Genomic DNA, 24,666 nt, shown 5'->3' on the forward strand with positions numbered 1-24,666 from the left:
TTCTACCTCTTCATATAAGGACGTCCTCTCTATTATCTTTGTCCCATATGTTAGGAATGACATCAGCTTTTGGCTTCAACTTTACTCACATATTTTGATAGTTATCTGGGTCTTTTGATGTCTTCTTTTCTCCACAGTTGCTCCACTTTCCAAGACAATTATATGCTTCGAGTTATTTTAGTTTCCCCCAGCTTTTTTTCTACCTCAGGCTCTCCTTTCGTTTAGCTGAGATCCTGACACTCTGCCTTATTTCTCCTCTATCCTCATATCCTCATTCCTCCTTTGCAGGGAATTTCTCTTTTCCCTCTTTATTGCTGCTTCTTTTCCCTCTGCTGAACAGCCGGCTTTGGGCCAGTTTGGCAGAGTCTTTCAGTTCTGTTAGTTCTGGGCCAGCTACAAACTTCTTACTTATTTACTCTAAGGGTGTCCAAGTCTGAAGGCTCTTGGAGTGTACACACATCTCCCTCCATAGGAAATGGACTTTGTACAGTAGTGTTTATAGTAGTAACTCCAAATGGAGGTAAAATGATACCCCATCACTATTATTCATTCACAAAGCATTAAGTGCCACTAATGCCAAGGTCTGAGGCTATAGCTGCGAACAGGACAAACCAAGGGCCTTGGCTCTGACTCTTCGAGTTTACATTACATAAAGTAAAAACAAACATTAAAAGTATTTTAAAGAAACAATCATAAAAGAAACAAGCAAAAATGCCCAAACTGATTTTTCTTGTTATGAAATTCCTTCAAAGGGCACATTCTGACTGATGATGTTTATAATAACTTTTCTTAGTCTAAAATTTTAAATATTTTTATATTTTATTTAGGGTATGGGGGATGGAAATGGGTTGGGGACCATAATGACATGTTTATTATTTTTAGAGGGGACAGCTCTTAATAACCTGTTGTTATCTAAAACTAGGAAACTGGTCTGATAGAAATACAAACTCTTTTAGCCTTCCTTCTAGAGTTTGTCAGTCAAACTCATTGTAAGTATTCTAAGTGATTTGTTCTCTTTGTCCCATTTCATTCCTGTTTTTAGTGAGTGAAATGGGGAGAAATTCGAACTGAAGTAACTTGAAATATGTAAAACTAACATAGAAATGATGGAGAATAGGCTGTATGTATATTGTGGAATTTTACAAACACTTGGCTATGGCTATAAATTAAGACATTGAGAAGTGTGTGGTGTAATTGTTTTATAATTATATTGCTACTGCCCTTAGCATCCTTCTTTGTCACAGAGCTGTGGTTTGGGACAACTATTTAATTAGAATGGTAAACAGAGTGGCTGAATTCAATTTTTCCCCCTTCTTTTCTTTATGAAAATGAGAAAGTAGAGTAATATCATCTCCATCTTTGGAACTACTAAGTTGGAAACCAAGAACATAACTGCCTTAAACCTCTGTAGTGATGTTATCCTGCACATAATTGTCATGAAAATAGAACATATTCTTTGTGGTTGTACATTACATATTCTCTTTATTAGCCATGATGAAGTTTATGTGTTTATGTAAATAATACAGAGAGAAAAAGTTTTCTTCTCAGAGGCAGTGGGATTGGTATTAAGAGATCCAGGTTTACATTATGGTTTTACCACTTGCTGTGTGACCATGAACTTAACCTCCTTGAGGATAATTTGTTTATTATCAAATGGTAATAATAATACTAACCTTACAGTGTTGATAAGAGGATTAAGTAAGATAATGTGAGTTCAGGTACCTAGTACTCAAAAAGATTAGTTGACCATTACTCTTGACTATAGGCATCTTCTACTAGATTTGTTATGCCAACAAAGGGAGAAGAAAGAACATCAATGAGACAATGTGGGTACAGAACACATTAACATCCATTATTCTGAAACAACATTTATTGCTAGTTTTGGGTCCCAAGCCATGAAAACCAGACCCATACCTCCAAATATTCTGACTGGAACAGGCAGATTCTCTTGTATGTCTATTACATGTGAATTATCTTAGTTATTTCTTGTGCTAGAAATATTATTTATTGTTGAGAATAAAAAGGATTCAATTTATTTCATAGGTCATGGGATCTTTGTTTTAGCTTGTCCCTGGGTTCTCTATTGGCTCATTATGGAAGTATGAGGCGAGGGGGGAGTTTATGTGTCGTTGTATTACATTAATAGGTACACATTCAAATATCTTCTTTATTCTTCCTGTGCTGTAGCTTCTCTTCACCCCTTTTTATTGTATCTAATAGTTATAATTGCAAAGGACTTTATGAATTGCTACATGTGTGCTAAAGAATAACGATGATTTTCAAACTGAGTACAGAATGTAATTAATTTTTATAGCAACAGTATGTACCTGCCAAGTGGGTACTTTGAAAATGAAATTGTTTTTGATTGTGTGAAACTGCTTGAAAATGTGATTCTCAAAGCTTTCTTTTTCTTATGACCAGAAAACAGTGATATGGAAATTAATTATGATTATGCACTTGAGACTGGTTCTTCTTCTACTTTGTTTTTTTAAGTAAATCTTAAAAAACACAAAGTTTCTTTGGACCAAGAACAAGCATAAGACATTTTTACGCCCTGGATTTTAGGTGGGAAGGGCCTACTGGTTGTAGCTTTGAGTGAATGAATCACCGCTTGCCCGAGAAGCAGCATACTTCTGGGTTCACTTGCATTTTTCCTTTTTGGTGCAAGGTGACATTTTTCTCTAGCATCCCCACTTGCTCAGGATTGCAGTATAATGTATTTACATTATAGGCCAAACATCTAAATAGAAAATATTTATTCTGACAATAGGTCTTACGAAATGTCAGGTGTAAAATAGTCACAAGACCGTTGTTAGGGACTTGTTTTTTAACACCTTCCCAAGTTAATAAAAATGCCACACACAAATTTTTTATTCCCTTGTATAATCTGGCTGATAATCTCTTTTGGCCCTCATTTTTTTCTTACTGGATTTGGGTGATATGTTTCTGGAAAAGGTTGATTAAACAGTGAGTTTCCAAAACAAAATTATTTATTTATTTGGTTATATAGGCGAGGATTCAGAGGAAATGTCAGGTAACCTCTTTGTGTGTTTATATGGGACATATGATAAGCTAATGATTTGCTTGAGATATGATAGTTTAGAGCCGTAGCTTGGAGGAAGGCAAGGTTATCAGAATTACCCGTCTGGTGATACTCCTCCAATGTATATGCTTCTTTCAACTCAGATTCTGATTAGTATAGATACTGTTAAGATAACTGGTTTATTTAGAGCACTGGTTCTCAATCTTCAGCATGATTCAGAATCACTTTGAGGGCTTGTTAAAATGCACATTGGTGTCCACCCTTCCGCCTCATACCCAGAGTGTTGATAGAATTAGTCAGGCGTTTTCAGAGAAGAATTGATACCAATCCTTTTGACACTATTCCACAAGGTAGAGAAAGAAGGAACCTTCCCTAATTCATTCTATGAAGCCAGCATCACCCTAATACCAAAACCAGGAAAGGACATAACTGAAAAAGAAAACCACAGACCGATATCCTTGATGAACATAGATGCTAAAATCCTTAACAAATACTAGCTAACCAATATGAATTTGGTTAGCTAGTATTTTGTTAAGGATTTTAGCATCTATATTAAAATAAAAAAGATGTGATTTTTGATTTTAACATATCAAAAAGATAGTCCACCAAGATCAAGTGCGTTTCATACCAGGGATGCAGGGATGCTTTAACATACACAAGTCAATAAATGTGAGACATCACATAAACGGAATTACAAACAAAAATCACATGATTATCTCAATAAATGCAGAAAAAGCATTCAACAAAATCCAGCATCCCTCTCAGCAAAATTAGTATACAAGGGACATACCTCAATGTAATAAAAGTCATCTATGACAAACCCACATCCAACATAATACTGAATGGGGAAAAGTTGAAAGCATTCCCTCTGAGACCTGGAACAAGACAAGGATGCCCACTCTCACTGCTCCTCTTCAACATAGTACTGGAAGTCCTAGCGAGAGCCATCAGACAAGAAAAAGATATAAAGGGCATCCAAATTGGTAAAGAGGAAGTCAGAGTGTCACTGTTTGCTGATGATATGATTGTTTACCTTGCAAACCCTAAAGACTCCTCCAGAAAGCTCCTAGAACTGACAAAAGAATTCAGCAAAGTTTCCAGATACAAGATTAATGTACACAAATTGGTAGCTCTTCTATACACCAACAGTGACCCAGCAGAGATTTACATCAAGAACACAACCCCTTTTACAATAGCTGCAAAATAAATAAAATACTTAGGAATATACCCAACCAAGGAGGTGACAGACATCTACAAGGAAAACTATAAAACACTGCTGAAAAAAATCATGGATGACACAAACAAATGGAAACATCCCATACTCATGGATGGGTAGAACCAATATTGTGAAAATGACCATACTGCCAGAAGCTATCTATAAATTTAACACACTCTCTATCAAAATACCACCATTCTTCACAAAATTAGAAAAAGCAATTCTAAAATTCATACGAGACCAAAAAAGAGTCTGCATAGCCAAAGTAAGACTAAGCAGAAAGAACAAATCTGGAAGCATCACACCACCTGATTTCAAACTATTCTATAAGATCATAGTCACCAAAACAGCATGGTACTGGTATAAAAATAGGCATATACACCAATGGAACAGAATAGAGAACCCAGAAATAAACCCAAATACTTACAGCCAACTGATATTTAACAAAGTAAACAAAATCATAAAGTGAGGAAAGGATGCACTTTTCAACAAATGCTGCTGGGATAATTGGCTAGCCACATGTAGGAGAATGAAACTGGATTCTCATCTCTCATCTTATACAAAAATCAACTCAAGATGGATTAAGAACTTAAATCTGAGACCTGAAACTATAAAATTCTAGAAGATAACATTGGAAAAATGCTTATAAATGTTGACTTAAGAATTTCATGACCCAAAACCCAAAAGCAAATACAATAAAAAACAAAGATAAATAGTTGGGACTTAATTAAACTAAAAAGCTTTTGCACAGCAAAAGGAACAGTCAGCAGAGTAAACAGACAACCCACAGAGTGAGAGAAAATCTTCACAATCTATACATCTGACAGAGGAGTAATATCCAGAATCTACAACAAACTCAACTCAGTAAGAAAAGAAATCCCATCAAAAAGTGGGCTAAGGACATGAATAGACATTCTGAAAAGAAGATAAACAAATGGCCAACAAACATGAAAAAATGCTCAGCATTATCAATGATCAGGGAAATGCAAATCAAAACCACAGTGTAATATCACCTTACTCCTGTAAGAATGGCTGTGATAAAAAAATCAAAAAACAGTAGATGTTAGTGTGGATGCAGTGATCAGGGAACCCTTCTATACTGCAGAGGGGAATGCAAACAGGTACAGCAGCTGTGGAAAACAGTGTAGAGATTCCTTAAAGAACTAAAAGTAGAGCTACTATAGCTGCACAATTCACAATTGCAGAATTGTGGAACCAACTCAAATGCCCATCAATCGATAAGTGGATAAAGAAACTGTGGTATATTTATATTATGGAATACTACTCGTCCATAAAAAGGAATGAATTAATGGCATTTTCAGTGATCTGGATGAGATTAGAGACTATTTTTCTAAGTGAACTAACTCAGAAATGTAAAACCAAACATCGTATGTTCTCACTGATATGTGGGAGCTAAGCTATGTGGATGCAAAGGCATAAGAATGAGACAATGGATTTTGGGGACTTGAGGGAAAGGGTAGGAGGGGGTGAGGTATAAAAGACAACAAATAGGGTCCAGTATGTACTGCTTGGGTGATGGATGCACCAAAATCTCACAGATCACCACTAAAGAACTTATTCATGTAACTGAATACCACCTGTTCCCATCTGTTTAGTGGACACTGGAAATCTAACTTATGGAAAAAAAAAAAAAAGAATTGGCATGGCGTGAGTGTCAGTAATCTGCCTTTCTAACAAGTGTCCAGCAAGATGTGGATATTGCTGGTCTAGGGATCTCACTTTAGAAACAACTAATTTAGAGCATTGGGGAGGATTTGTCTCTGCTTCAAGGTCTTAGGAAGTCGGGATGGGGCGTTTGGTAGGGAGGGGGATGGAAGAAGATTGAAGAATGCTGATCATCTTGCTTAGTTACTGGAAGTGTTGACTAGCAAACTCTTGCAGTGTTAAACATTAGTAAAGCTGTTAATATTAGTTACTTTTATTAATGAGAATCAGAGAAAGTTAGGAGAGGAAACAGATTTGCTTATTTCTTAATACTAGTCTTCTCTACCTCTTCTGGTTCCCGCATTTGTCTTGGACGTGTACCTTTCTCTTGCTCCTCATATAGCATAAATATAGATAGCTATACTATCATTGTCTTTCAGAAATGTGAAGAATGATGAGATGGTATCTAAGGTTTCATGAAAAAGCTGTCACACCAATCAAGATTACCATTACCAAGAAAACCTCATTAATTTGGCTTCTACCTATTCAGATTTTGCAGCAGTTAGGACAGTGCTTGGGCTGAAATGTGCCTTTGCAGTATTTATAAAGTGTGCCTAAAGCAAATCAATGACTTTAGGCTATTGCCTTGGAAATTTAAATTACTTGATGGAAACCTGCTTTAAATTTATTTCAGTACTGCCACTTACATATAAATGATTTGATGAGTAGAAATTTGTCTTAACTATTTATTTACATAAGCGATTTTTAACTTATGATTAGAATTGCTAAGGCTTTATTGTTTTAGGATTGTATAATTCAGATTTCTTCACTTATTCGGGTAGAACTTTTACCCAGTTAGTCCAAATAGCTGGTTTTGTTTTTAAATGTAAAGTGCAAAATTGTCTGTACTCATCATTTTCTGTTAGCTTCAACCACAGCATTATTTGGGGGGCATTCAAAATTGTCCCTGTTATCTTTTGTATTGAGTGGACACTAGAAATCTAATACGTGGCTCAAAGAAGAAAATGTGTTCTTCAAAGAGTTTCTTTTAATTTTGCACATAAAGCACATTTTCAAATGTTATTTTCCTTTGAATAATGCCCTGAGCTCAAATTTTCCTAGAATAAAACACCCAACCAGGTAAAAGATTTAAGAGATCTAGGCCATGCTTGCTTGATGAAATGCAGCAGAGTGGAAAATACCCTGTCTTGCCAGTTCAGGGATATTATAATTTTTCTGATCTGGTAGTTAAAGGGAATGATATTATTTAAAGAGCTGCTGTTATATAAGCATTAGCTTATTAGGAGTAGATTTTAATCTTTTGTGAAATTATATGTTAAAGTTTCTATCTGAAGGAATTAAAGTCTGTAATCTAAAGAATTATTGGGAAGCAAATGTGAAGCTTTGTTAGAACTTCGGTGCTTCTTTTCAACCCTTGTCCTCTTGCTGTGAAGACCAGCCTGAGTCAGATCATTGAGGATCAAGGATGAATGCATTACTCAGCACCCTGCAGCAGTTGGGTCAAACATCTTGGCTTTGAAAAGTTAGTCTTTTTGCTTAGTAAGCCTAGAAATTTCAGGTACAACTGCAGAATGAAAGTTCAGTATTCTGTTGATTAACATGGTCTACTTGAAAACAGTCTGTGGCTCTTCTACATGTCTTTCCTCTCTATTTGTGTATGATAGTGTCTTAAATCATTGGATGGGTTACCAGTGAACCATATTGACAGCTGCCATATGGTCAGGGAGATTGGTTCCCATGTAGTGTTCGGATGACATCCATCCTTTCACTTGAAGAAGAGTTTAACATGTTAAGGGGGAAAAGAGGATATGCTTATTTTATTCTGGCAAATGGGACTGTGGAGAAGTAAGGGAGCCTGTGATAACTCTATTGAGGCATAGAGTGAGGATTCCAGACCAGATGCCCACTAAGGATAAATATTCTTGATCCAAGTGTTAGCCAGAGAAGGAAACACTTTGACCAAGGCTTTTCAGGTTGATTTGAGTAAGTGGCGTTCTAGGAAGGGCTGCCAAGGCCTGGGAGAGAGGAGGCCTGGGCCTGGCATTTGGGGTCAGCTCTGCTGAAGATGAGGAAAGAGCTGGTCTCTGCAGGCAACAGGAAAAGGAAAGAAAACCAGGTATGTTCACAAGTATGTAAAGGGCAATGCCAGAGTGAACCAAACCTGGAGCAAAGTTATTTTTATGCTTATTGTCTTAGAAGTTTCTTTCAAAGTTTAGCTTATCTTCAAATTGAACCAGGCAATAGGTCCTAAACCAGGTATTTGGGATTTTACATACTTTGCATTTAACTATGTTTGTCCTCCAACCTGGCCTCTGGAAAATTCTTCAGAAGAATCCTAGAGTGGTTAAAAGTATCATTTCCATTTCCATCATCATCTACTAGTGTTTATTAATTAGCCAAAGTCTTTGTGCTCTTGAAAACAAGTCTTTAATTAGCATTTACTTGTGTTTTTCCAGGTAGCCCAGCCATGACCCACAGGAATCTGACTTCCTCCAGCCTAAATGACATTTCTGATAAACCAGAGAAGGACCAGGTAAGCAAAATGTTTTTGCTTCGTTGAAATGTAAGACAACATATGTCTAAAAGATGCTGAGAAAGGATTAGGGGTGATGATTGCCTCACTTAAAATGGACCTTTATGTGCAGACAACAGTTTGCACTTTTCCTGGGAGAAGGAGAAGCAGTGTGTGAAGGGAGCTGGAATCAGAAGGAAATAATTTGAGTCTACTTAAGCTGTTGCAGATTCATTCACTTGAGCAATTTAAGTCTTAGAGTAATAGTCGTCTTAGCTTTAAAAAATAGTAGTAATCTCTGCCTTCTGTTTATCCTAGGGATTAAGTGAGATAATTTATGAAAAAAATATTTTGGTAAATTATGAAGAAATACTGGCCAGGCACAGTGGCTCACACCTGTAATCCTAGCACTTTGGAGGCTGAGGTGGGCGGATCAGTTGAGGCTAGGAGTTGGAGATCAGTCTGGCCAACATGGCGAAACCCTGTCTCTACTAAAAACACAAAAGTTAGCCAGGTACAGTGCTCAGGCCTGTAATCCCAGCTACTCAGGAAGCTGAAGCATGAGAATTGCTTGAACCTGGGAGGCAGAGGTTGCAGTGAGCTGAGCTCCAGCCATGGTGACAGAGGGAGATTTGTCTCCAGGAAAAAAAAAAAAAGAAATGCTAAGAAGCGCTGACATTGTTGTTAACGTTTGGGGGATACTGTAGGGAAAGATAATGACAGTTGTCTCACTAGCTATATATTTGTCTTTTAAAACATATAGTTGAATGAAGAGCAATCAGGTTTTGAATATCTGTTTGCTTTCTTTTGAAGAGAATATGGTATGAACTGGGCCATTTTTTTCCAGCTGGGTCAATATCTATGCAATAAAATTATATTTTAAGAATATATAGTTTTTAAAATTATATTTTAAGAATATATTGAAAAATGATTCCTAAATAAAAAAATTTCAAAGTTTTGAAGAAATGAAAGCAGCATATTTAAAAAGTCATAGAAATCCTAGACTCTTTCCCTAGGGTTAGAGGGGAAGTAGCTATATTAGAAAGAAGGAACATGAAGCAAGAACATTTGGTCTTGCTACTTATTCCAAAACTGGCTAGTTGTGTAATGATGGACAGCAGTTTTGTTCTATGCTAAATGGAAACTATGATATATAACTCACCTCAGAAAATCAAATATCTGATTCTTGCTCTTTTAACTTACCATTTTGTCTTTTGATATAGCAGAGTGTGATTCTATTTGGCTTCATGCTTGATATGCTGATTGTAGTTAGCCCTCCGGATCCGTGGTTCTGCATCCATGGATTCAACCAACCATGGACAGAATGAAAATAAAATTGTGTCTGTGCTGAACATGTACAGACTTATTTTTCTTGCCGTTAGTCTCTAATATATCATAACAACTGTTTACATAGCATTTATATTGTATTAGGTATTATAAGTAATCTAGAGCAATTTAAAGTGTTTAAGAGGATGTGTGTAGGTTATGTGCAAATAGTATGCCATTTTATATCAGGGACTTGAGCATTCTCCAGTTTTGTTATCTGATGGAGGTCATGGAAGCAATGCCCCACAGGTACTGAGGGATCACGTGTTCTTTCCCTTTCTGTCTTTTAAGTAGGTGGGTTTGAAGATTCCTCTTTTCACACTTTGCTGTTTTTAGTTTTTTTGTATTTTTTTTCCCAAAAACCCATATTCATGATGGTGTTCCTCTTTAACTGGCAGCACTGGTAGTAGAGGTTTATAGGCCTTGGTGAATTCTAAAAAGTAAGGGAAGGGTGTACATTCCATTCCATCCCACCCCCTCCCCTCCCCTCCCCTCCCTCGCTCCCTCCCTCCCTCCCTCCCTCCCTTTCTTCCTTCCTTCCTTCCTTGTAGTATCGTCATCTCACATCTGAATTGCTAGAAAAGCTGTTGGAATTCATCCTTTGTCCTCGTTTTCTCTCAATTCAATATGTTTTCTACGTTGTTGCCCTCATTTTTCTACTCTAGATTAAAAACAAATAACGGCTTCGTATCGTTTTAAGTTCACGACTTCTTGATGACCTTTATGATGCTCTGAAATCTGATGTTATCTTCCTTATCTTCATTTATTCATTTGTGTTCCCCAGAAGAGGGACTCTGTTTAGGTCAGGACTAATTACTTTCCTCCCTCTTTACATTGAGATACATTCTTGACTCCTTGAGCTGCTCCTCCTTCAGATGCTAATGTGAATTGTCATCTCCCTTACATCTGTCTACCTCTTGGAATGATCAGGAAGAAGAGCATTTAAATATGGGTACGTTGGTAGATACCTACCTGTAGTGGAAAATGGAGAACCCAGACCACTAGAAGTTTCCTTAAATCAATTTCGCATACTTTGTCTCCATTCATTGTTTACCAACCCATGCTGATTATTTGTAAGGCTTGCCATGGGTCTTAATACTGGATAAGGCAGTGTAGTAATTAGACTTAGGAATAGCTTGTTGATGGAGCTTTTGAGGAAGGCTTCTTTTATTAAGGGCAGCTCTCCTCTTGCCAGGAATTTGACAAGAAGCAGCTGGTAAATGCTGACAGAGAAATTTACTAACTTACTGGGTCTTTTCATATCTGGGCATATGTGGAAGAAATTTGATGGCTTAAGATGCATATTACATAAAATTTTGATTCCAGTAGTAGAAGAAATATGTGGAACATTTTTTGTGGGTATTGATTTTGTTATAAGCCCATAAGAATGGAGTCTTTAAAACCAGAATCATCAGTGTATATCTCTAACATCTCATAGTCATCAAGGTTCATGTTAAGATGAAGCCAGGAGAATTTAATTTAGGAATGTTGTTCCTTTTTTTTTCAAAGCCAGCAAAGGAAGGTTGATGAATATATAATTATAAGAGCAACTGTTAATCTAATTTGTATCTTATGACAGTAGCTATAGTTAATCCAATGAGTTCTTCAAAAGAGGAAGAAACTCCATTCTTTCTTCCTACCAGAGTTTGAAGAGAAGCTTTGTAACTAATCCATAATCTCCTCTACAACCAAAGGTTCAGGCACAGAAATCAAACTAACATTTTCAGTTTTTACACCTACTATTTTGGTAACTTCAAATACAAAAACTCCTGGATCATTTTAGGATAATAAAAAGAAAAGTGGATTTGCAAGTAAGATGAAACTGTGGTAAACCCTGACTTCTATTTTTTTTAACTTGTTTTTTCTCTGTTTGGACAGGAAAAAAAATGTTTCCAGGCTTATATTTGTTTTGAGAAAGTTTTTATAATTAATTAGCCAGTGTCCTGGAAGTGATCCTGGCAGTAAACTAAAATTTGTCTGTGTGTTGTCCAAGTTGGCCCCAAAGACTTCCATCCAAAAAAATTTCAGTTTTCCCCAAAAACTGAAATTTCTGATTGACTGATTATTCTGCCTGGATACAATTTGAATAGTTGTGATGGTGCCTTGCAACATACTGGAGCTATCTAACTTCTTAGTAGCACAAGGAATGGGCTTAATGTTCAGAGTTATGAAGAGGAACAGAATTGCTCTTTCTGACAGCTACATAGTGACAGAATTTTAGGGCATATTTTTTATGAGATTCTGTTTTGGGAAAACAGAAGAAACAAATCTGTGGGCTGCACTTTTTCTTTCTGGCTTTGCCAAGCCTATGTACTTATGATTTCAGTAGCGGCTGCTTTATTGAAAAATAGCTTAAAATAGTTAACAGCAGAAAAGCATAGCCAGAATTTAGGTGATTCAATGCTTCAACCATATTCCAACTTGGATGTTATATTTATTAAGCAGAAAAACACCTGTGGAGAAGTAGATTTAAAAAATACATCTGGAGTTCGTCTAGTTGTAAATCTACATAAATAATCTCTTCTATTTTGTTGCTATGGAGTGTTTTTTTTTACATTATCTAATTATCTTTCTTGATTATCTTTGATTTGTTTTTCCATTTCTTCTTATTCTTTTTCTGTTCTTTTAAAAATTTACATACATATGAGGTGGGTGCTTATCAAATACAGTGGTTTTAGTTACAGTTTTCACATGACCATGGGCTCAGCTATGAGGTTAAGAAAGAGCTTTTTCATCATTTTACCTCTTAGCTTTAACTCTTGTAGAAATGTGTTGCTTAGTGTGCAACGACTTTAAAAAGGTTGATTTTTTTCCAAGCTTATTGATAATACAATAACATCTCACAATTATATGTCCAACCTGATGTGAAATTGTAGTCTGTAGACTGCAGTGGATACATTATGTAGAAATATCCTGCAGATTCTCAGGGGGACCCTTGAGGGCCATATAACCTTGTAACTGCTTATCTGGTTATTATTTCTGTGATATTCATTATTTAGCTAGCCAATCTGAGAATCTATTCCATAGATCTCATGGTGGAGTTTTACCTCAGGTTAATTTCTAAAGTATATTATAATTTTCAGTACTGTCTATTGCTTATTATGTTTAAATATATTTGGCTGCCTTGATTCCTATGTTTGAAGTCTTGGTCTTTTAAGAAATAGATCTGAATTTAAATATTTTGTCAGAAAGTAAGAGGATGAAACCATTAAACCATGTATAAGTTTAAAGTTGCTAAGCCATAACTATCTTAAAATGAAATCTAGAAGGAAACATCCTATGATTGAACAACCCCTAATCCTTTTCTTGCATATACATGATAGTCAACCCAGTCCACTGAGATGACTTCTCATGATTTTGAGCATATAGTTCCATCACAGGGCTCACGTAAAGCTTCTCTTAGCATTAATAGTTATTTCATGCTTATAGTGAGGGAAAAGTACAAAACCACCTCCTTTTCCTTTCCATGGCTCAGTCAAAAAAGCCTACAGTTCACACTGAATATGAGTGGTCTTACTTCACCTCTCAGAGGAGGTACAATGGCTAAGAAAGGTTCGTTTTCTGAGGTTATAATAATTGTCTTAAGCATGTTTTCAGGGACCAGTGAGACATTGCTATGTCAGAGGAGCTCCAGATAGAATCACATCTGTGAAAACCTAAGAACAAAGGAGTGTTGTGAGAAGGTAGTTATGGTCTTTAGAGGTCCTTAGTCACTAGTTTTGGTGACTCTGGTGAGCATCTCTCTGGCTCAGCAGCTACAGCTTCCCTTCAGCAAGGTGTCCCTGAGGGGAACTCGTATGGCTTTATCTTTGGGCCCCTTTCACAGGGGAACAGCTTGTGCTTAGATAATTAGCAAAACATGTTTGTCATTATCTTTTCCCTCTCTACAAGAAATTTGGGTTAAGATAGCTTCCTTTTTCCATTCTATGCTTCTCCCATAATCTTAAAGCTTAAACAGTTGACAGTTATCGGTAGGGTTTGAGAAGCATTGGTATTAATACTGATTTAAAGAAGGTATGTGTTTTAAAATTGGGACAGTTACATCTCTGCATTTGTTAATATACTTTCTTAAACAGTATTTGTCTGGAACAGAAAACTAGCACTTGTTTAAGGCCAGGTTTTGTGTCAGCTTTAAAATGAAGCAGATGAGCATATATGAAGTAAACTGAGCTCTGTCTTGTGTATTCATTTAGGAAAAAAGGAGCCTTCTGTGAAATTTAGAGCTTTGGTTTTAAGTGACTGAAGCTACAATAAATTTGAATTCCTAAATCACCCCATCACTGCATGTAGCTGTGATTTGAATTCATTCATTCATTCAAAATGTATATTCTGTGCTAGAAAATGTTCTTAGTTGTGGGTTCCATAAGTGAATAAAACAGATACATCTTTTGACTCATGGAACTTCCATACTTTTGGGAAGAGACAAGCAGTAAACAAGAAAAACAAGTAAATATGTAGGATAATTTTACATAATGAAAACTGCTATCTTGAAAATAAAACAGGGTAATGTGGAGAGGTACAGGAAAACTATTTTAGAGAAGAGGGTTAGCTAGTGAGGAGAGGATCTGGAGAGAGAGGTTTCAAGCCTGAGCAAAAAGCAAGAGTAGAGGCCTAAGGCAGAAATGAAGATGTATTCAAGAAACAGGAAAAAAAATGTCATAAGTGGCTGGAGCAAATGTAGCAGGTGTGCAGCAGTAGATAAGGTCAGGAAAATATGCAGGAGGACCTTTTTATTTTATTCTAAGTACAGTGAGGTACTATTTTAGGATTTTTACCTAGAGAGTTGCATGCTCTGATTTGCATTTTAAAAAGCTCACTGGAGATGCAGTGTGATAGGATGGAGGAATTTGCCAATGTTTTGGATCATCTGGTGTTATTCCTATATTAAGTACTGTATGAGTACCCTGGTGCATTAAAATGAGAGCTCACAGACCCATAGGAGCCCATTTCTTAATGTGTTAGCCATAGCCATTAAGACCTTATTACTATCAGCAAAGGAAGTTCTTCTGTGCCATAGAAATATTATAAGAAAGAAAAAGAGTTTCATAGTTAAAAGGTCATCCATGTACTGTTAATTATATTACATTATTAATTAGTAAATATTATTGAAATATTTAATGCACTAGAAGTGGGTGTAGGCCACCGAGAATAGTGAGGTTGAATTTTTTGAGTAATTATATCTGCACCTGTGGTCCTTTTGATGTTACTGTTGGCTAACATCAGGCATGCCACCTGGCTAATGACACACGACTCATGAAACCTTCACTGGAGGCCTTGCTAGAGGAATGGTGACAGGAAACCTTCTTAGTTTTTATGGTTCAGAAAGGAGCATCAGGATTTGTAGGAACAGGACAGCACAGCCAAAAAAGGGGTTCTGTGCCACATTCTTACCTGCCCCTATGAAAGAATTGAACTCCAGTAGCACTGCATCCCTGTATTCGACATTTAACAAAAGAAATTGTAGCTATTACATATCTTAATAAACTGGCAATTTTACATTTGATGTCACTTTTTTTCTCTTTTCAATATGTATTGTTCTGCCACTATGCCAATATCAGGAATACACTTAGAATATATTTCAGAGAACAGTAGCATGCTGTCAACAATAATCTGTGATGGAGGTATACTCTCACATCACAAGTTACATACGTCTGACAGAGTCTTCATAAAAGAAATGAGTATTTTTTTTTGGAAGTGGCAAATTGTTACAAAACCAGAAAAGAGCAGTACCTTGTGATAAACACTCTTAAGAGTACAGTTTTAAAAACTGTTTAGTAATTGTAAATATATACATGAATCATTCTTTATTTTTTTTTTGTTTTGAGACAGAGTCTCACTCTATTGGCCAGGCTGGAGTACAGTGGCATAATCTTGGCTCACTGCAGCCTCTACATCCTGGGCTTAAGATATCTTCCCATCTCAGTCTCCCAAGTAGTGGGGACTACAGGTGTGTACCACCTGCCCAGCTAATGTGTGTGTGTGTACACACGTACATACGTTTATATATAGAGAGAATTTTTTTTTTTTTGGAAAGATGCACTTTTGCCATGTTGCCCAGGGTGGTCTTGAATTCCTGGGCTCAAGCAATCCGCCTGCCTCGGCCTCCCAAAGTGCTGGGATTATAAACGTGAGCCACTATGCCCAGCCCGTGGAATCATTCTTTACTTACTATAGTATCATGTTATTATCCACAATATTTTTTAAGACTTTAGAATTTTCTGATTCAAAATACACAACAATGCTGTCAAATTTAAACAAAGCAAAAATGAACAACATAAAAAGTGAAAATTCTTACATTTGAATCTTTCAAAGTAACTGCCATTAGTAGTTTGATGTTGAGTCTAATGAACTTTTCTGATACATGAATATTTATATATAAATAATAAAAAATGGGATTGTATTGTTCTAAAATTTGATTTTTTTTAACCTAACAATATCATGGATACCTACCTTATTCTTAAAGACTATATAGTATATATGAATCATATTTTATTGAAAGTCTTCTATGACTAGATATGAGTTGTTTTCAATTCTCTGCTGTACAAATAAGCCTTTAAGAAGTACCCTTATTGTAATTTCTCTCCATTCTTTCAGGAGTATTTCTGGAGGAGAAATTTTTGTAAGTGGAATTGCTGGATTACTGTGTATTGCAAATTTAATTACCTTCCCAAAGGATTATAGGAGTTGTGTCCTAGATATCTTAAACACTTTACTAAATCCTCCTCCACTGCTAAGATACTATTTGTCGGTCAGATTTGAGTTTATTCTTTATGTTTCACTCCACTAAAAGCTTAGCGACTCAAAGTGAAAAGAATCTCAGTATCTAGCATTTGCCTCCCAACTCACTTTGGGGGCTTATATTAGAAGCTTAAAGTAGAGAAATAAAAACTGGGTTTATTTTCCTGGTCTAATTTGATGTCTGAGCTGGCTAATCACTCATATTCTGAAGTAAGGAGGTGAAAAGTGCAGTGGCCGTAGACTTGGCCACCTGTCTGTTTCTTCTTGCTTTGACTGAAGATGTTGCTGTTTCCATCTCTGAGAGGGCTTTTCAGGCTCTGTGGGAATTTCCTTGGCAACCAAAAAATGGCTTCATCTCAAGAGCCCTTCTTGGTGGTCAGCATTTGGAACAAAAAGAAAAATTGCAAAAGGAGTTGGACAAGTGTTCCCTTTGAACATTATTCAACACATTTGCAGCTTGGAGCTACATTTCCTTCCTTTCTTTCCCCCAACCCCCAAGAGAATTTTAAGTGAACATACATCTAGACTGTACAGTTAGTTAAATAAAAGGCTTATATCTTATCTGGAGTGGTATATTAGGAGCTTTGAAGGAGTGTGGTTAACTGAAATGGCTAATAAAAATACCAGCCAACAATTTTTTTTTTAACATGTTGGGTCATATTTGCAGATTCTACCACTCCCCAATTTCCCTCTCAGTAGGGAATCTCTGCAGAGTAAATTTATGAAGAGGTCACACCATGGGAGGAAGCTTTTCCTGTTCTTTAGAAAGAGAAGAGTTTCTCACTGTTCCCAGCTGACTTGTCTGATTGATCCGATGGCTAGTTGACTTTGTGTGCCTCAGCAGAATCTCATGACCTTATCAGTCACCAGCAGAGCTTTCTGATTTCTCCATGTGTTACCCACCAATGGGCTGGTTTCACTCCCTAGAACTGAACTGAAATGAAAACAATTCTTTTTTTTTTGCCACCGTGTTAAAAGGGCAGCAATAATGTTTTCTACAGTCTGAAAGCCAGTGATTAATCATGCCAAGATGACATTCCTGCCTAATCAATGTTCCATGCATACACATATAAGAAGGTAGGACGTAACTGAGTCATTGCGTAGGGAGTGATTGTAAGCTTTGAACCTCAAAATTATCTGTACTGTTGATCACTCGGTAGCTCTATCTGATAGTATTGAGTCTATTTCTATGTAAGCAATAATTAACAACTGGCATAGTTTGGACACCTACTTACAACTAACGCTTTGGGGTTGGTAATGGCAACTCTATTTTACATATTGGCAAACTTGAGGCATGAAGAGATTAAGTAATTTCCCTAAAGTTAAATAGCATTTAAGTGGTAGAGCTGCATTCTGATCCTAGCGCCTCTGCTCTTAGTGAGTATAATGAGTTCTGCCTAGTTGGATTAGGGTCTTTTTAGGTCCCTGAAAGCTACAATGGAACAGACAGATGTTCAATCAATGTTTCTGGCCTTTGGTTTGTCTTTGAGGGACACTTCATGCTGAATAGGCTAATTACCAGAATTACTATTAAAAAATGAATAATTAAAAAATTTTAAAGGTCTTATGGTGACTGCATGGATGTTTCTATTGCCACAGTGATTAAAATACTCAATGTTATGTGCTGATACTGTAGATGTGATTGGTGGAGGTCAGTGAAAAAAGACTGATGTAATAAAAAAAAGTATAATATATGATCTCAGACTGTTAGTTTATATCTTAGCTGATTATTCACACCAAATAAACTGTGGTGCTGACAGTAAAGTGCAGCTAGAGTTCAGTGAAAGACAACTCTGTGGGCCAAAGCCATCAATCAAAGAGAAACCAGGGGCTTTAGAAGCATCTTTCCATTCTAGAGAACAAAAATAACAGAAGAAAAGAGTTTTAACCAAATTAAACATTCTTCCTTGGATAAAAGGTTAGGTAAGAGATGAGAGAAATAAATTGGAATGCAACTATCTAGAGTTTAACAATACAAGTAAAAGTCTTGGTTCATCTAATAAATGGAAAATATTAAAGCTTTTAGAATGATTTGAAATAATGGCCTAAAACTTTCCAAATTAGAGGAAATACATTTGAATGTTATTTTTTTTTGTAGTTAGTGTCATGTGTAGAATTAGTAAAAGTAGATTAGCTAGTTGACTTGTCCACAGACCACAGTGAATAGAAAGTTACAACACACTTGATTTACAGATCTTCACTTGTGCTTTGCTAAACCCAAGGTTCTTTGACTTCAGGGCTGGTACGTATTCATTTTCACTATAGATAGAGTCAACTCTAGTTCATTTAGTCTGATAAATACACATCATTATAACATTAAAATTTTTTTCTGGTAAGATGAAAAAGTGGTTATTATTGAACTTTTTTATTAGTCTGATTGTAGGAACGGCTTTGAAGACTCAACCATGGTAAACCTTAACTCTTCTGAACTTCAGTTTTCTGATTCATAATACAGATATTATACTTCAGTCTGAACTGCTTTTTCTACTGAGTTGTTTTGTGAAAAGGAAAATACTTAATACACTTCAAAATGTTATACAAATCTTTGTTGTCATTGTCATTTTCATTATTTAAATGGGCTACTGCTTTTTTATTTTTGGTTTTGTTTTGCAGTAAGATTTGGTGGGATGAAAGTCCATTTCATTTAGATATCATTCCTTATTTTAAAAATTTGCATTGTTAATTTGGCTCTTTGGAGTTCATGCTCTTAACTTCTGCACTATACTGCTCTGTCCACACTCTAATGAAATGTATGTCTGATTGTTATTCCATGAATGTTATTGCATTCACATTACTGTTGGACCCAGATTTCTCTTTTTCTCTCTACTCTTCCAAGTCTTACCTTTACTACAAAACTTGTCAAGTGGTGCTTTTCCTTGTATTCATCCTTGACTATTCCAGCTGATGTTAATTACTCTTGTCTTGAATTTCTAATACTATCTAGTACTTATTATTTTCACCACTGATATAGTTTGGCTGTGTCCTCACCCAAATTTCAGCTTGCACTGTATTTCCCAGAATTCCCACGTTATGAGAGAGACCCTGATGGAGGTAATTGAATCATGGGGCCAGTCTTTCCCTTGCTATTCTCCTGATAATGAATAAGTCTCACAAGAGCTGATGGGTTTATCAGGGGTGTCTGCTTTTGCTTCTTCCTCATTTTCTTTTGCTGCCACCATGTAAGAAGTGCGTTTTGACTCCTGCCATGATTCTGAGGCCTCCCAGTTATATGGAACTGTAAGTCCAATTAAATCTCTTTTTCTTCCCAGTCTTGGGTGTGTCTTTACAGCAGTGTGAAAATGAACTAATATAATATAATAAACTGGTACCAGAAGTGGGATGTTGCTGAAAAGATAGTAACAGGCAGAGGTTGGAACATTTTGGAGGTTTCAGGAGAAGACAGGAAAATGTGGGAAAGTTTGGAACCTTATAGGGACTTGTTGAATGGCATTAACAAAAATGCTGATAGTGATATGAACAATAAGGTCCAGGCTGAGGTGGTCTCAGTTGAAGATGGGTAACTTGTTAGGAACTGGAGCAAAGGTGACTCTTGTTACATTTTAGCAAAAAGACTGGAGGCATTTTGCCCCTGCCCTAGAAATTTTGGAACTTTGAACTTGAGAGAGGTGATTTAGGGTATCTGGCAGAAAAAATTTCTAAGCAGCAAAGCATTCAAAAGCTGACTTGGGTGCTGTTAAAAGCATTCCATTTTTAAAGGGAAACAGAGCATAAATGGTCAGAAAATTTGTAGCCTGACAGTGAAGCAGAAAAGAAAAACCCAGTTTTTGAAGAGAAATTCAAGCCAGCTGCAGAAATTTGTATAAGCAGCAAGGAGCCTAATGTTAATCCCGAAGACCATGGGAAAATGTCTCCAGACCATGTTAGAAACCTTCACAGTAGCCCCTTCCATCACAGGCCCAGAGGCCCCATAGGAAAAAGTGGTTTTATGGGCCAGGCTGAGGGTCCCTATGCTGTGTGTACCCTAGGGACTTGGTGCCTTGTGTCCCAGATGCTCCTGCTGTGGCTGAAAGGGGCTAAGGTAGAGCTCAGGCTAGCTTCAGAGGGTGGAAGCCTGAGCTTGTCAGCTTCCACATGGTGTTGAGCCTGCGGGTGCACAGAAGTAAAGAATTAAAGTTTGGGAACCTCTGCCTAGATGTCAGATGTATGGAAATGCCTGAATGCCCAGGCAAAAGTTTGCTGCAGGGTGGGGCCCTCATGAAGAACCTCTGCTAGGGCAGTGCAGAAGGGAAATGTGGGGTTGGAGCCCCCACATTGAGTCCCTACTGGGGCACTGCCTATTGGAGCTGTGAGAAGAGGGCCACCATCCTCCAGACCCTAGAATGGTAGATCTACTGGCAGCTTGCACTGTGTGTCTGGAAAAGCTGCAGACACTCAGCACCAGCCCATGAAAGCAGCCAGGAGGGAGGCTGTACCTTGCAGAGCCACAGGGGTGGAGCTGCTGAAGACCATGGTAACCCACCTTTTGCATCAGTGTGACCTGGATGTGAAAACTGGAGCCAAAGGAGATCATTTTGGAGCTTTAAAATTTGATTGCCCCACTGGATTTTGGACTTGCACGGGCCCTGTAACTCCTTTGTTTTGACCAGTTTCTTGTATCTAGGAAGTAACTAGCTTGCTTTTGATTTTACAGGCCCATAGGGCAAACACCATAGGTGGAAAGGACTTGCCTTGTCTCAGATGAAACTTTGAACTGTGGACTTTTGGGTTAATGCTGAAATGAGTTAAGATTTTGGAGGACTGTTGGGAATACATTTTCAATATTGGAGAAGTTCAAGAGAAAGGCACTTGGAAAATAGAACATTAGCATGGTTTTTTTGTTTTTGTTTTTGTTTTGTAATAGATCTGAATTTAGAATGATTCCCCATTAATTAGTTTCCTAATTTACAAGCAAATTTTATATTGGTGGTATTCTCTTCCCCTCTCCTTTCTTGAAAATAACAAGCCACTAGCCAACCTGTGGTAGTGCACTAATAATTTTTACGTTGATATAGACCGTTGTGATTTTTTAAAGCTGAGACTGTAGAAAGCTGACAAAGCACTGTGGGCACATATAGCAAATATAAGACAGGCTTTTGTGCTGAAGGAGTGTATGGAAAGTGTCACTCATGGCTTATAACCATTTGATGACTACCTGTTGCCTTTATGATAAAGCCCAGAATCCTTGGCATGACCTTCCAAGACCTGCGTTATCCTGCCTGGTGTCCAAAGCTGATGTGCCAAGTTTTCTCCCTTCTTGACTTTACTCCAACCAGTTTCACTAACATGCCAGTCTCCTTCCTACCTTTGGGTCTTTGGACATGCTGCTTTTGTTCACTGAAACACTCTTCTTTGTTCAGGCAACTGGTGTTTGCCCATTATTTCTCTGTAAATGTCACCTTTTCAGGGAAATTTTCTGTGACATGCCCCTGCCCCCAGTCTTGGCTAGGGGCTGCTGTTATAAGCTCTTACTGCACATTATGCTTTTCTACCATGACACCTACCACAACTGTCATCAAATAGTTGCTTATTTTAATTTTTGGCTAAGTGTTTGTCTTCACAAATAGGCCATTGGCTTCAGAATTGGAGAAATGCTGTCCAGCAATCAGTAGTTTATGGACCATAGCCTGCTGGAAATTTGGTTTTGTATGACTGGCAAACTCAGCATGGTTACACTTTTAAAGAGCTGTTTAAAAAAAAAAGAATAAGTGAAAGATACTATATGTTTGCCCATAAAGTCTAAAATATTTACTGTTTGGTCTTTCACAGAAAAAGTTTGCCAATCTGTGGTCTAAGTTTTTGCTATACATGTTGAGTAGAAGAATGTAAGTGTATTTATATACTATGTTTTCTTTTCTGAGCAGGGCACTTCATTGTAGTATGGCATCTATAGGGCCTAGTGATGTTGCTGTGAGCACTTTGACAGACTGAGAGCTGCATGAACATCAGAGGGTTCTTAGCTGGATAAACAACTGTACTCGAAGTGTGTTGATTAATAGCCAGCGTAAAAGTGGAAGAGGTTTCTAATGCCGTGGCATTTTTTAGCATGTATTGCTCTGCTAAACAAACTTATTAGCAATTTAGATTAAGACACAATACATTATTATGAGATTTTCAAATGACATAAAACTGACAAAGTTAGCCTTCTAAAAATTAAGTAATGTAATTAAGATGGAGAATGATCTTGACAGGCTTGAAGCCACAGGAATTTCACAAGAATAAGATAAACTATATAAGTTCTAAATCTGAAGTGAATAAGAACATGAAAAATTACCACCTTATTTGGACAGAGAGTTTATGACTTTCAGCAGATTTAGACTCTTCAGAGGTGTCCATTATTCAGAAGTAGTTGAGGAGATGTAGTCATGGTAACAGTGTAGTGAGATACCTGGACACTAACCTAAGAAGAATAATAGAAGTAACTCATCCAAAACTTTTAGAGATGAGAAGGCTTAAAGGGTATAAGGCTCATGAAAGTTGCCTTCCAGTGAGAGAGAATAGATTTATTGTTTTTTCTCCAGACATAAAATTGCAATAACAGATGGATATTTCATGGAAGCAGATTTGATTTCAATATAAGGATGAATTATATAGGAAATTGAGCTTTGTCACTAATGTATATATGTACTTTTTAAAGTCCTTCTTTGCACTTAATTGCTACAGTAGGTATCATAACTACAAAAATGAACAGCGCACAATCCCTGTTCTCTAGGAGGTCTCATTATAGACTGTGAGATGAATCGGTAAGTAACGCAGGATGTTGGATGTCCTAGCACAGAGAAGGAAGTATGAATTTTGTCAGGAACTGCAGAGTGGGAAGAGGTGACTTTGAACTTACTCTTGAGTTGATGCTCCTTCTTTCACAGTAATGTTCCAGAAGAAACAAATGACTCTATGTTAGGAATGCATTCATTGAGTGGGGTCTCATAAACTAGTCAGTCTTTAAATAATTTGAAGACTTTGTGATTTATTGAATGTCAAATGGCCCACAGCACCTAGGAATTCAAAAATAAGAAGCTGACTTTGGGCTGGACCTTAGAACAAAGGAGTGAAGATATCTCAGGTCAATATGTCAGTTAAGTAACCATAGCCTACTGGTGGCTCAGTCAGAAGCCCCCTATACAGATGAAGAACCTCTCGGCCAAACTTCCATGTAGTTGTTGCCTGCCTTTGTGTCAGAGCCTTACTTTCCTCCTGATTCCTTTTTTCTGTTTCTTCAGTATTTTTATTGTTCTAATTTGGTGCATGTTCTGAGACCTCCGTGAAGGGTATGTTAAAAAAATCTGCTAAATAAATAATAGTGTGACTACTACAGATTTGATTATAGCTATACAACTGCCTGTTTGAAGTGTTCTGCTGGGGCCATATGTTCTCTTGTGTATCTCAGCCCTGGAAGAACCTGGTTTAAATGTTTCCCAGCTGATCATATTGAATTCTCAAAGAACTGCTAGCAGTCATTTGGAAGTCAATAGATTGTGTGTTTTACCTCAACTGTCTTCCTGCAAATGGATGTTTTATTGACAATTTCTTATTAGATCCCAAGTAATCAGATATTAAAGCACTCATCCAGACAGGTCTTAAGAACGATGTCTACTTGTCAGTTTTACAGGCTGATTTTTGTCATTGTATTTGATGTGCTAAGTGAAAAGTACTTCTGCATTTAAGCAGTCTCCCTCAATGGTTTTTTTGAGAAAAAAAAAAAAAAAGTTTTTTAGTGGATGATTCTTTTAATTGTTTTCTGTCCCAGTGGTATGGTGGTAGCAGAAGTGGAGGAGGACTTGGGAAAGGGCGCTTGCTACTGTTCTCAGAGTATAACCTTGAACATGTATTTAGCTTCTCTGATCCTCAGGAGGGCCAAGACTGAGCCCTTTGAGGTCTCTTCCAGTTCCAAAATTCTGTGATTCAGAATTAGCTGGGGAACATGCTCTTGCCAGTGAAATGTATCTGGAGGAGATGGGTGGTTGTTCCTTTTCCTACTGTGGTAGTCTATGTATCTCTTCCCTCTTGTGCTTAGCCCAAATTTCCCATTTCTTGAGCCACAAAAGTCTTTCAATATGAACTCTGTTTAGAGGTCAAAGCCTCATAGAGTAACAGAGCTGTAGCCATTCTTACGTACTTTTTCAGTGCATGGACTGTCTAATGCAGTGG

At 37.1% G+C, this 24,666-nt stretch overlaps 1 protein-coding gene across 8 annotated transcripts in view; it reads left to right on the forward strand.

Annotated features, from left to right (window-relative positions):
- Window positions 1-24,666, forward strand: part of SLC4A4 (solute carrier family 4 member 4) — a 495,962-nt gene that overhangs the window by 307,816 nt on the left and 163,480 nt on the right. For all 8 annotated transcript variants that reach the window (XM_012464424.2, XM_064367811.1, XM_012464425.2 and 5 more), the window contains one exon: window positions 8,402-8,478. In XM_012464424.2, coding sequence (XP_012319847.1) covers window positions 8,402-8,478 — 77 coding nt within the window. The remainder of the gene's footprint in view (window positions 1-8,401; window positions 8,479-24,666) is intronic.

The sequence above is a fragment of the Aotus nancymaae genome, unplaced genomic scaffold (assembly GCF_030222135.1).
Source record: "Aotus nancymaae isolate 86718 unplaced genomic scaffold, 86718_ANA_hifiasm-v0.15.2.pri h1tg000006l, whole genome shotgun sequence".
Lineage (NCBI taxonomy): Eukaryota > Metazoa > Chordata > Mammalia > Primates > Aotidae > Aotus > Aotus nancymaae.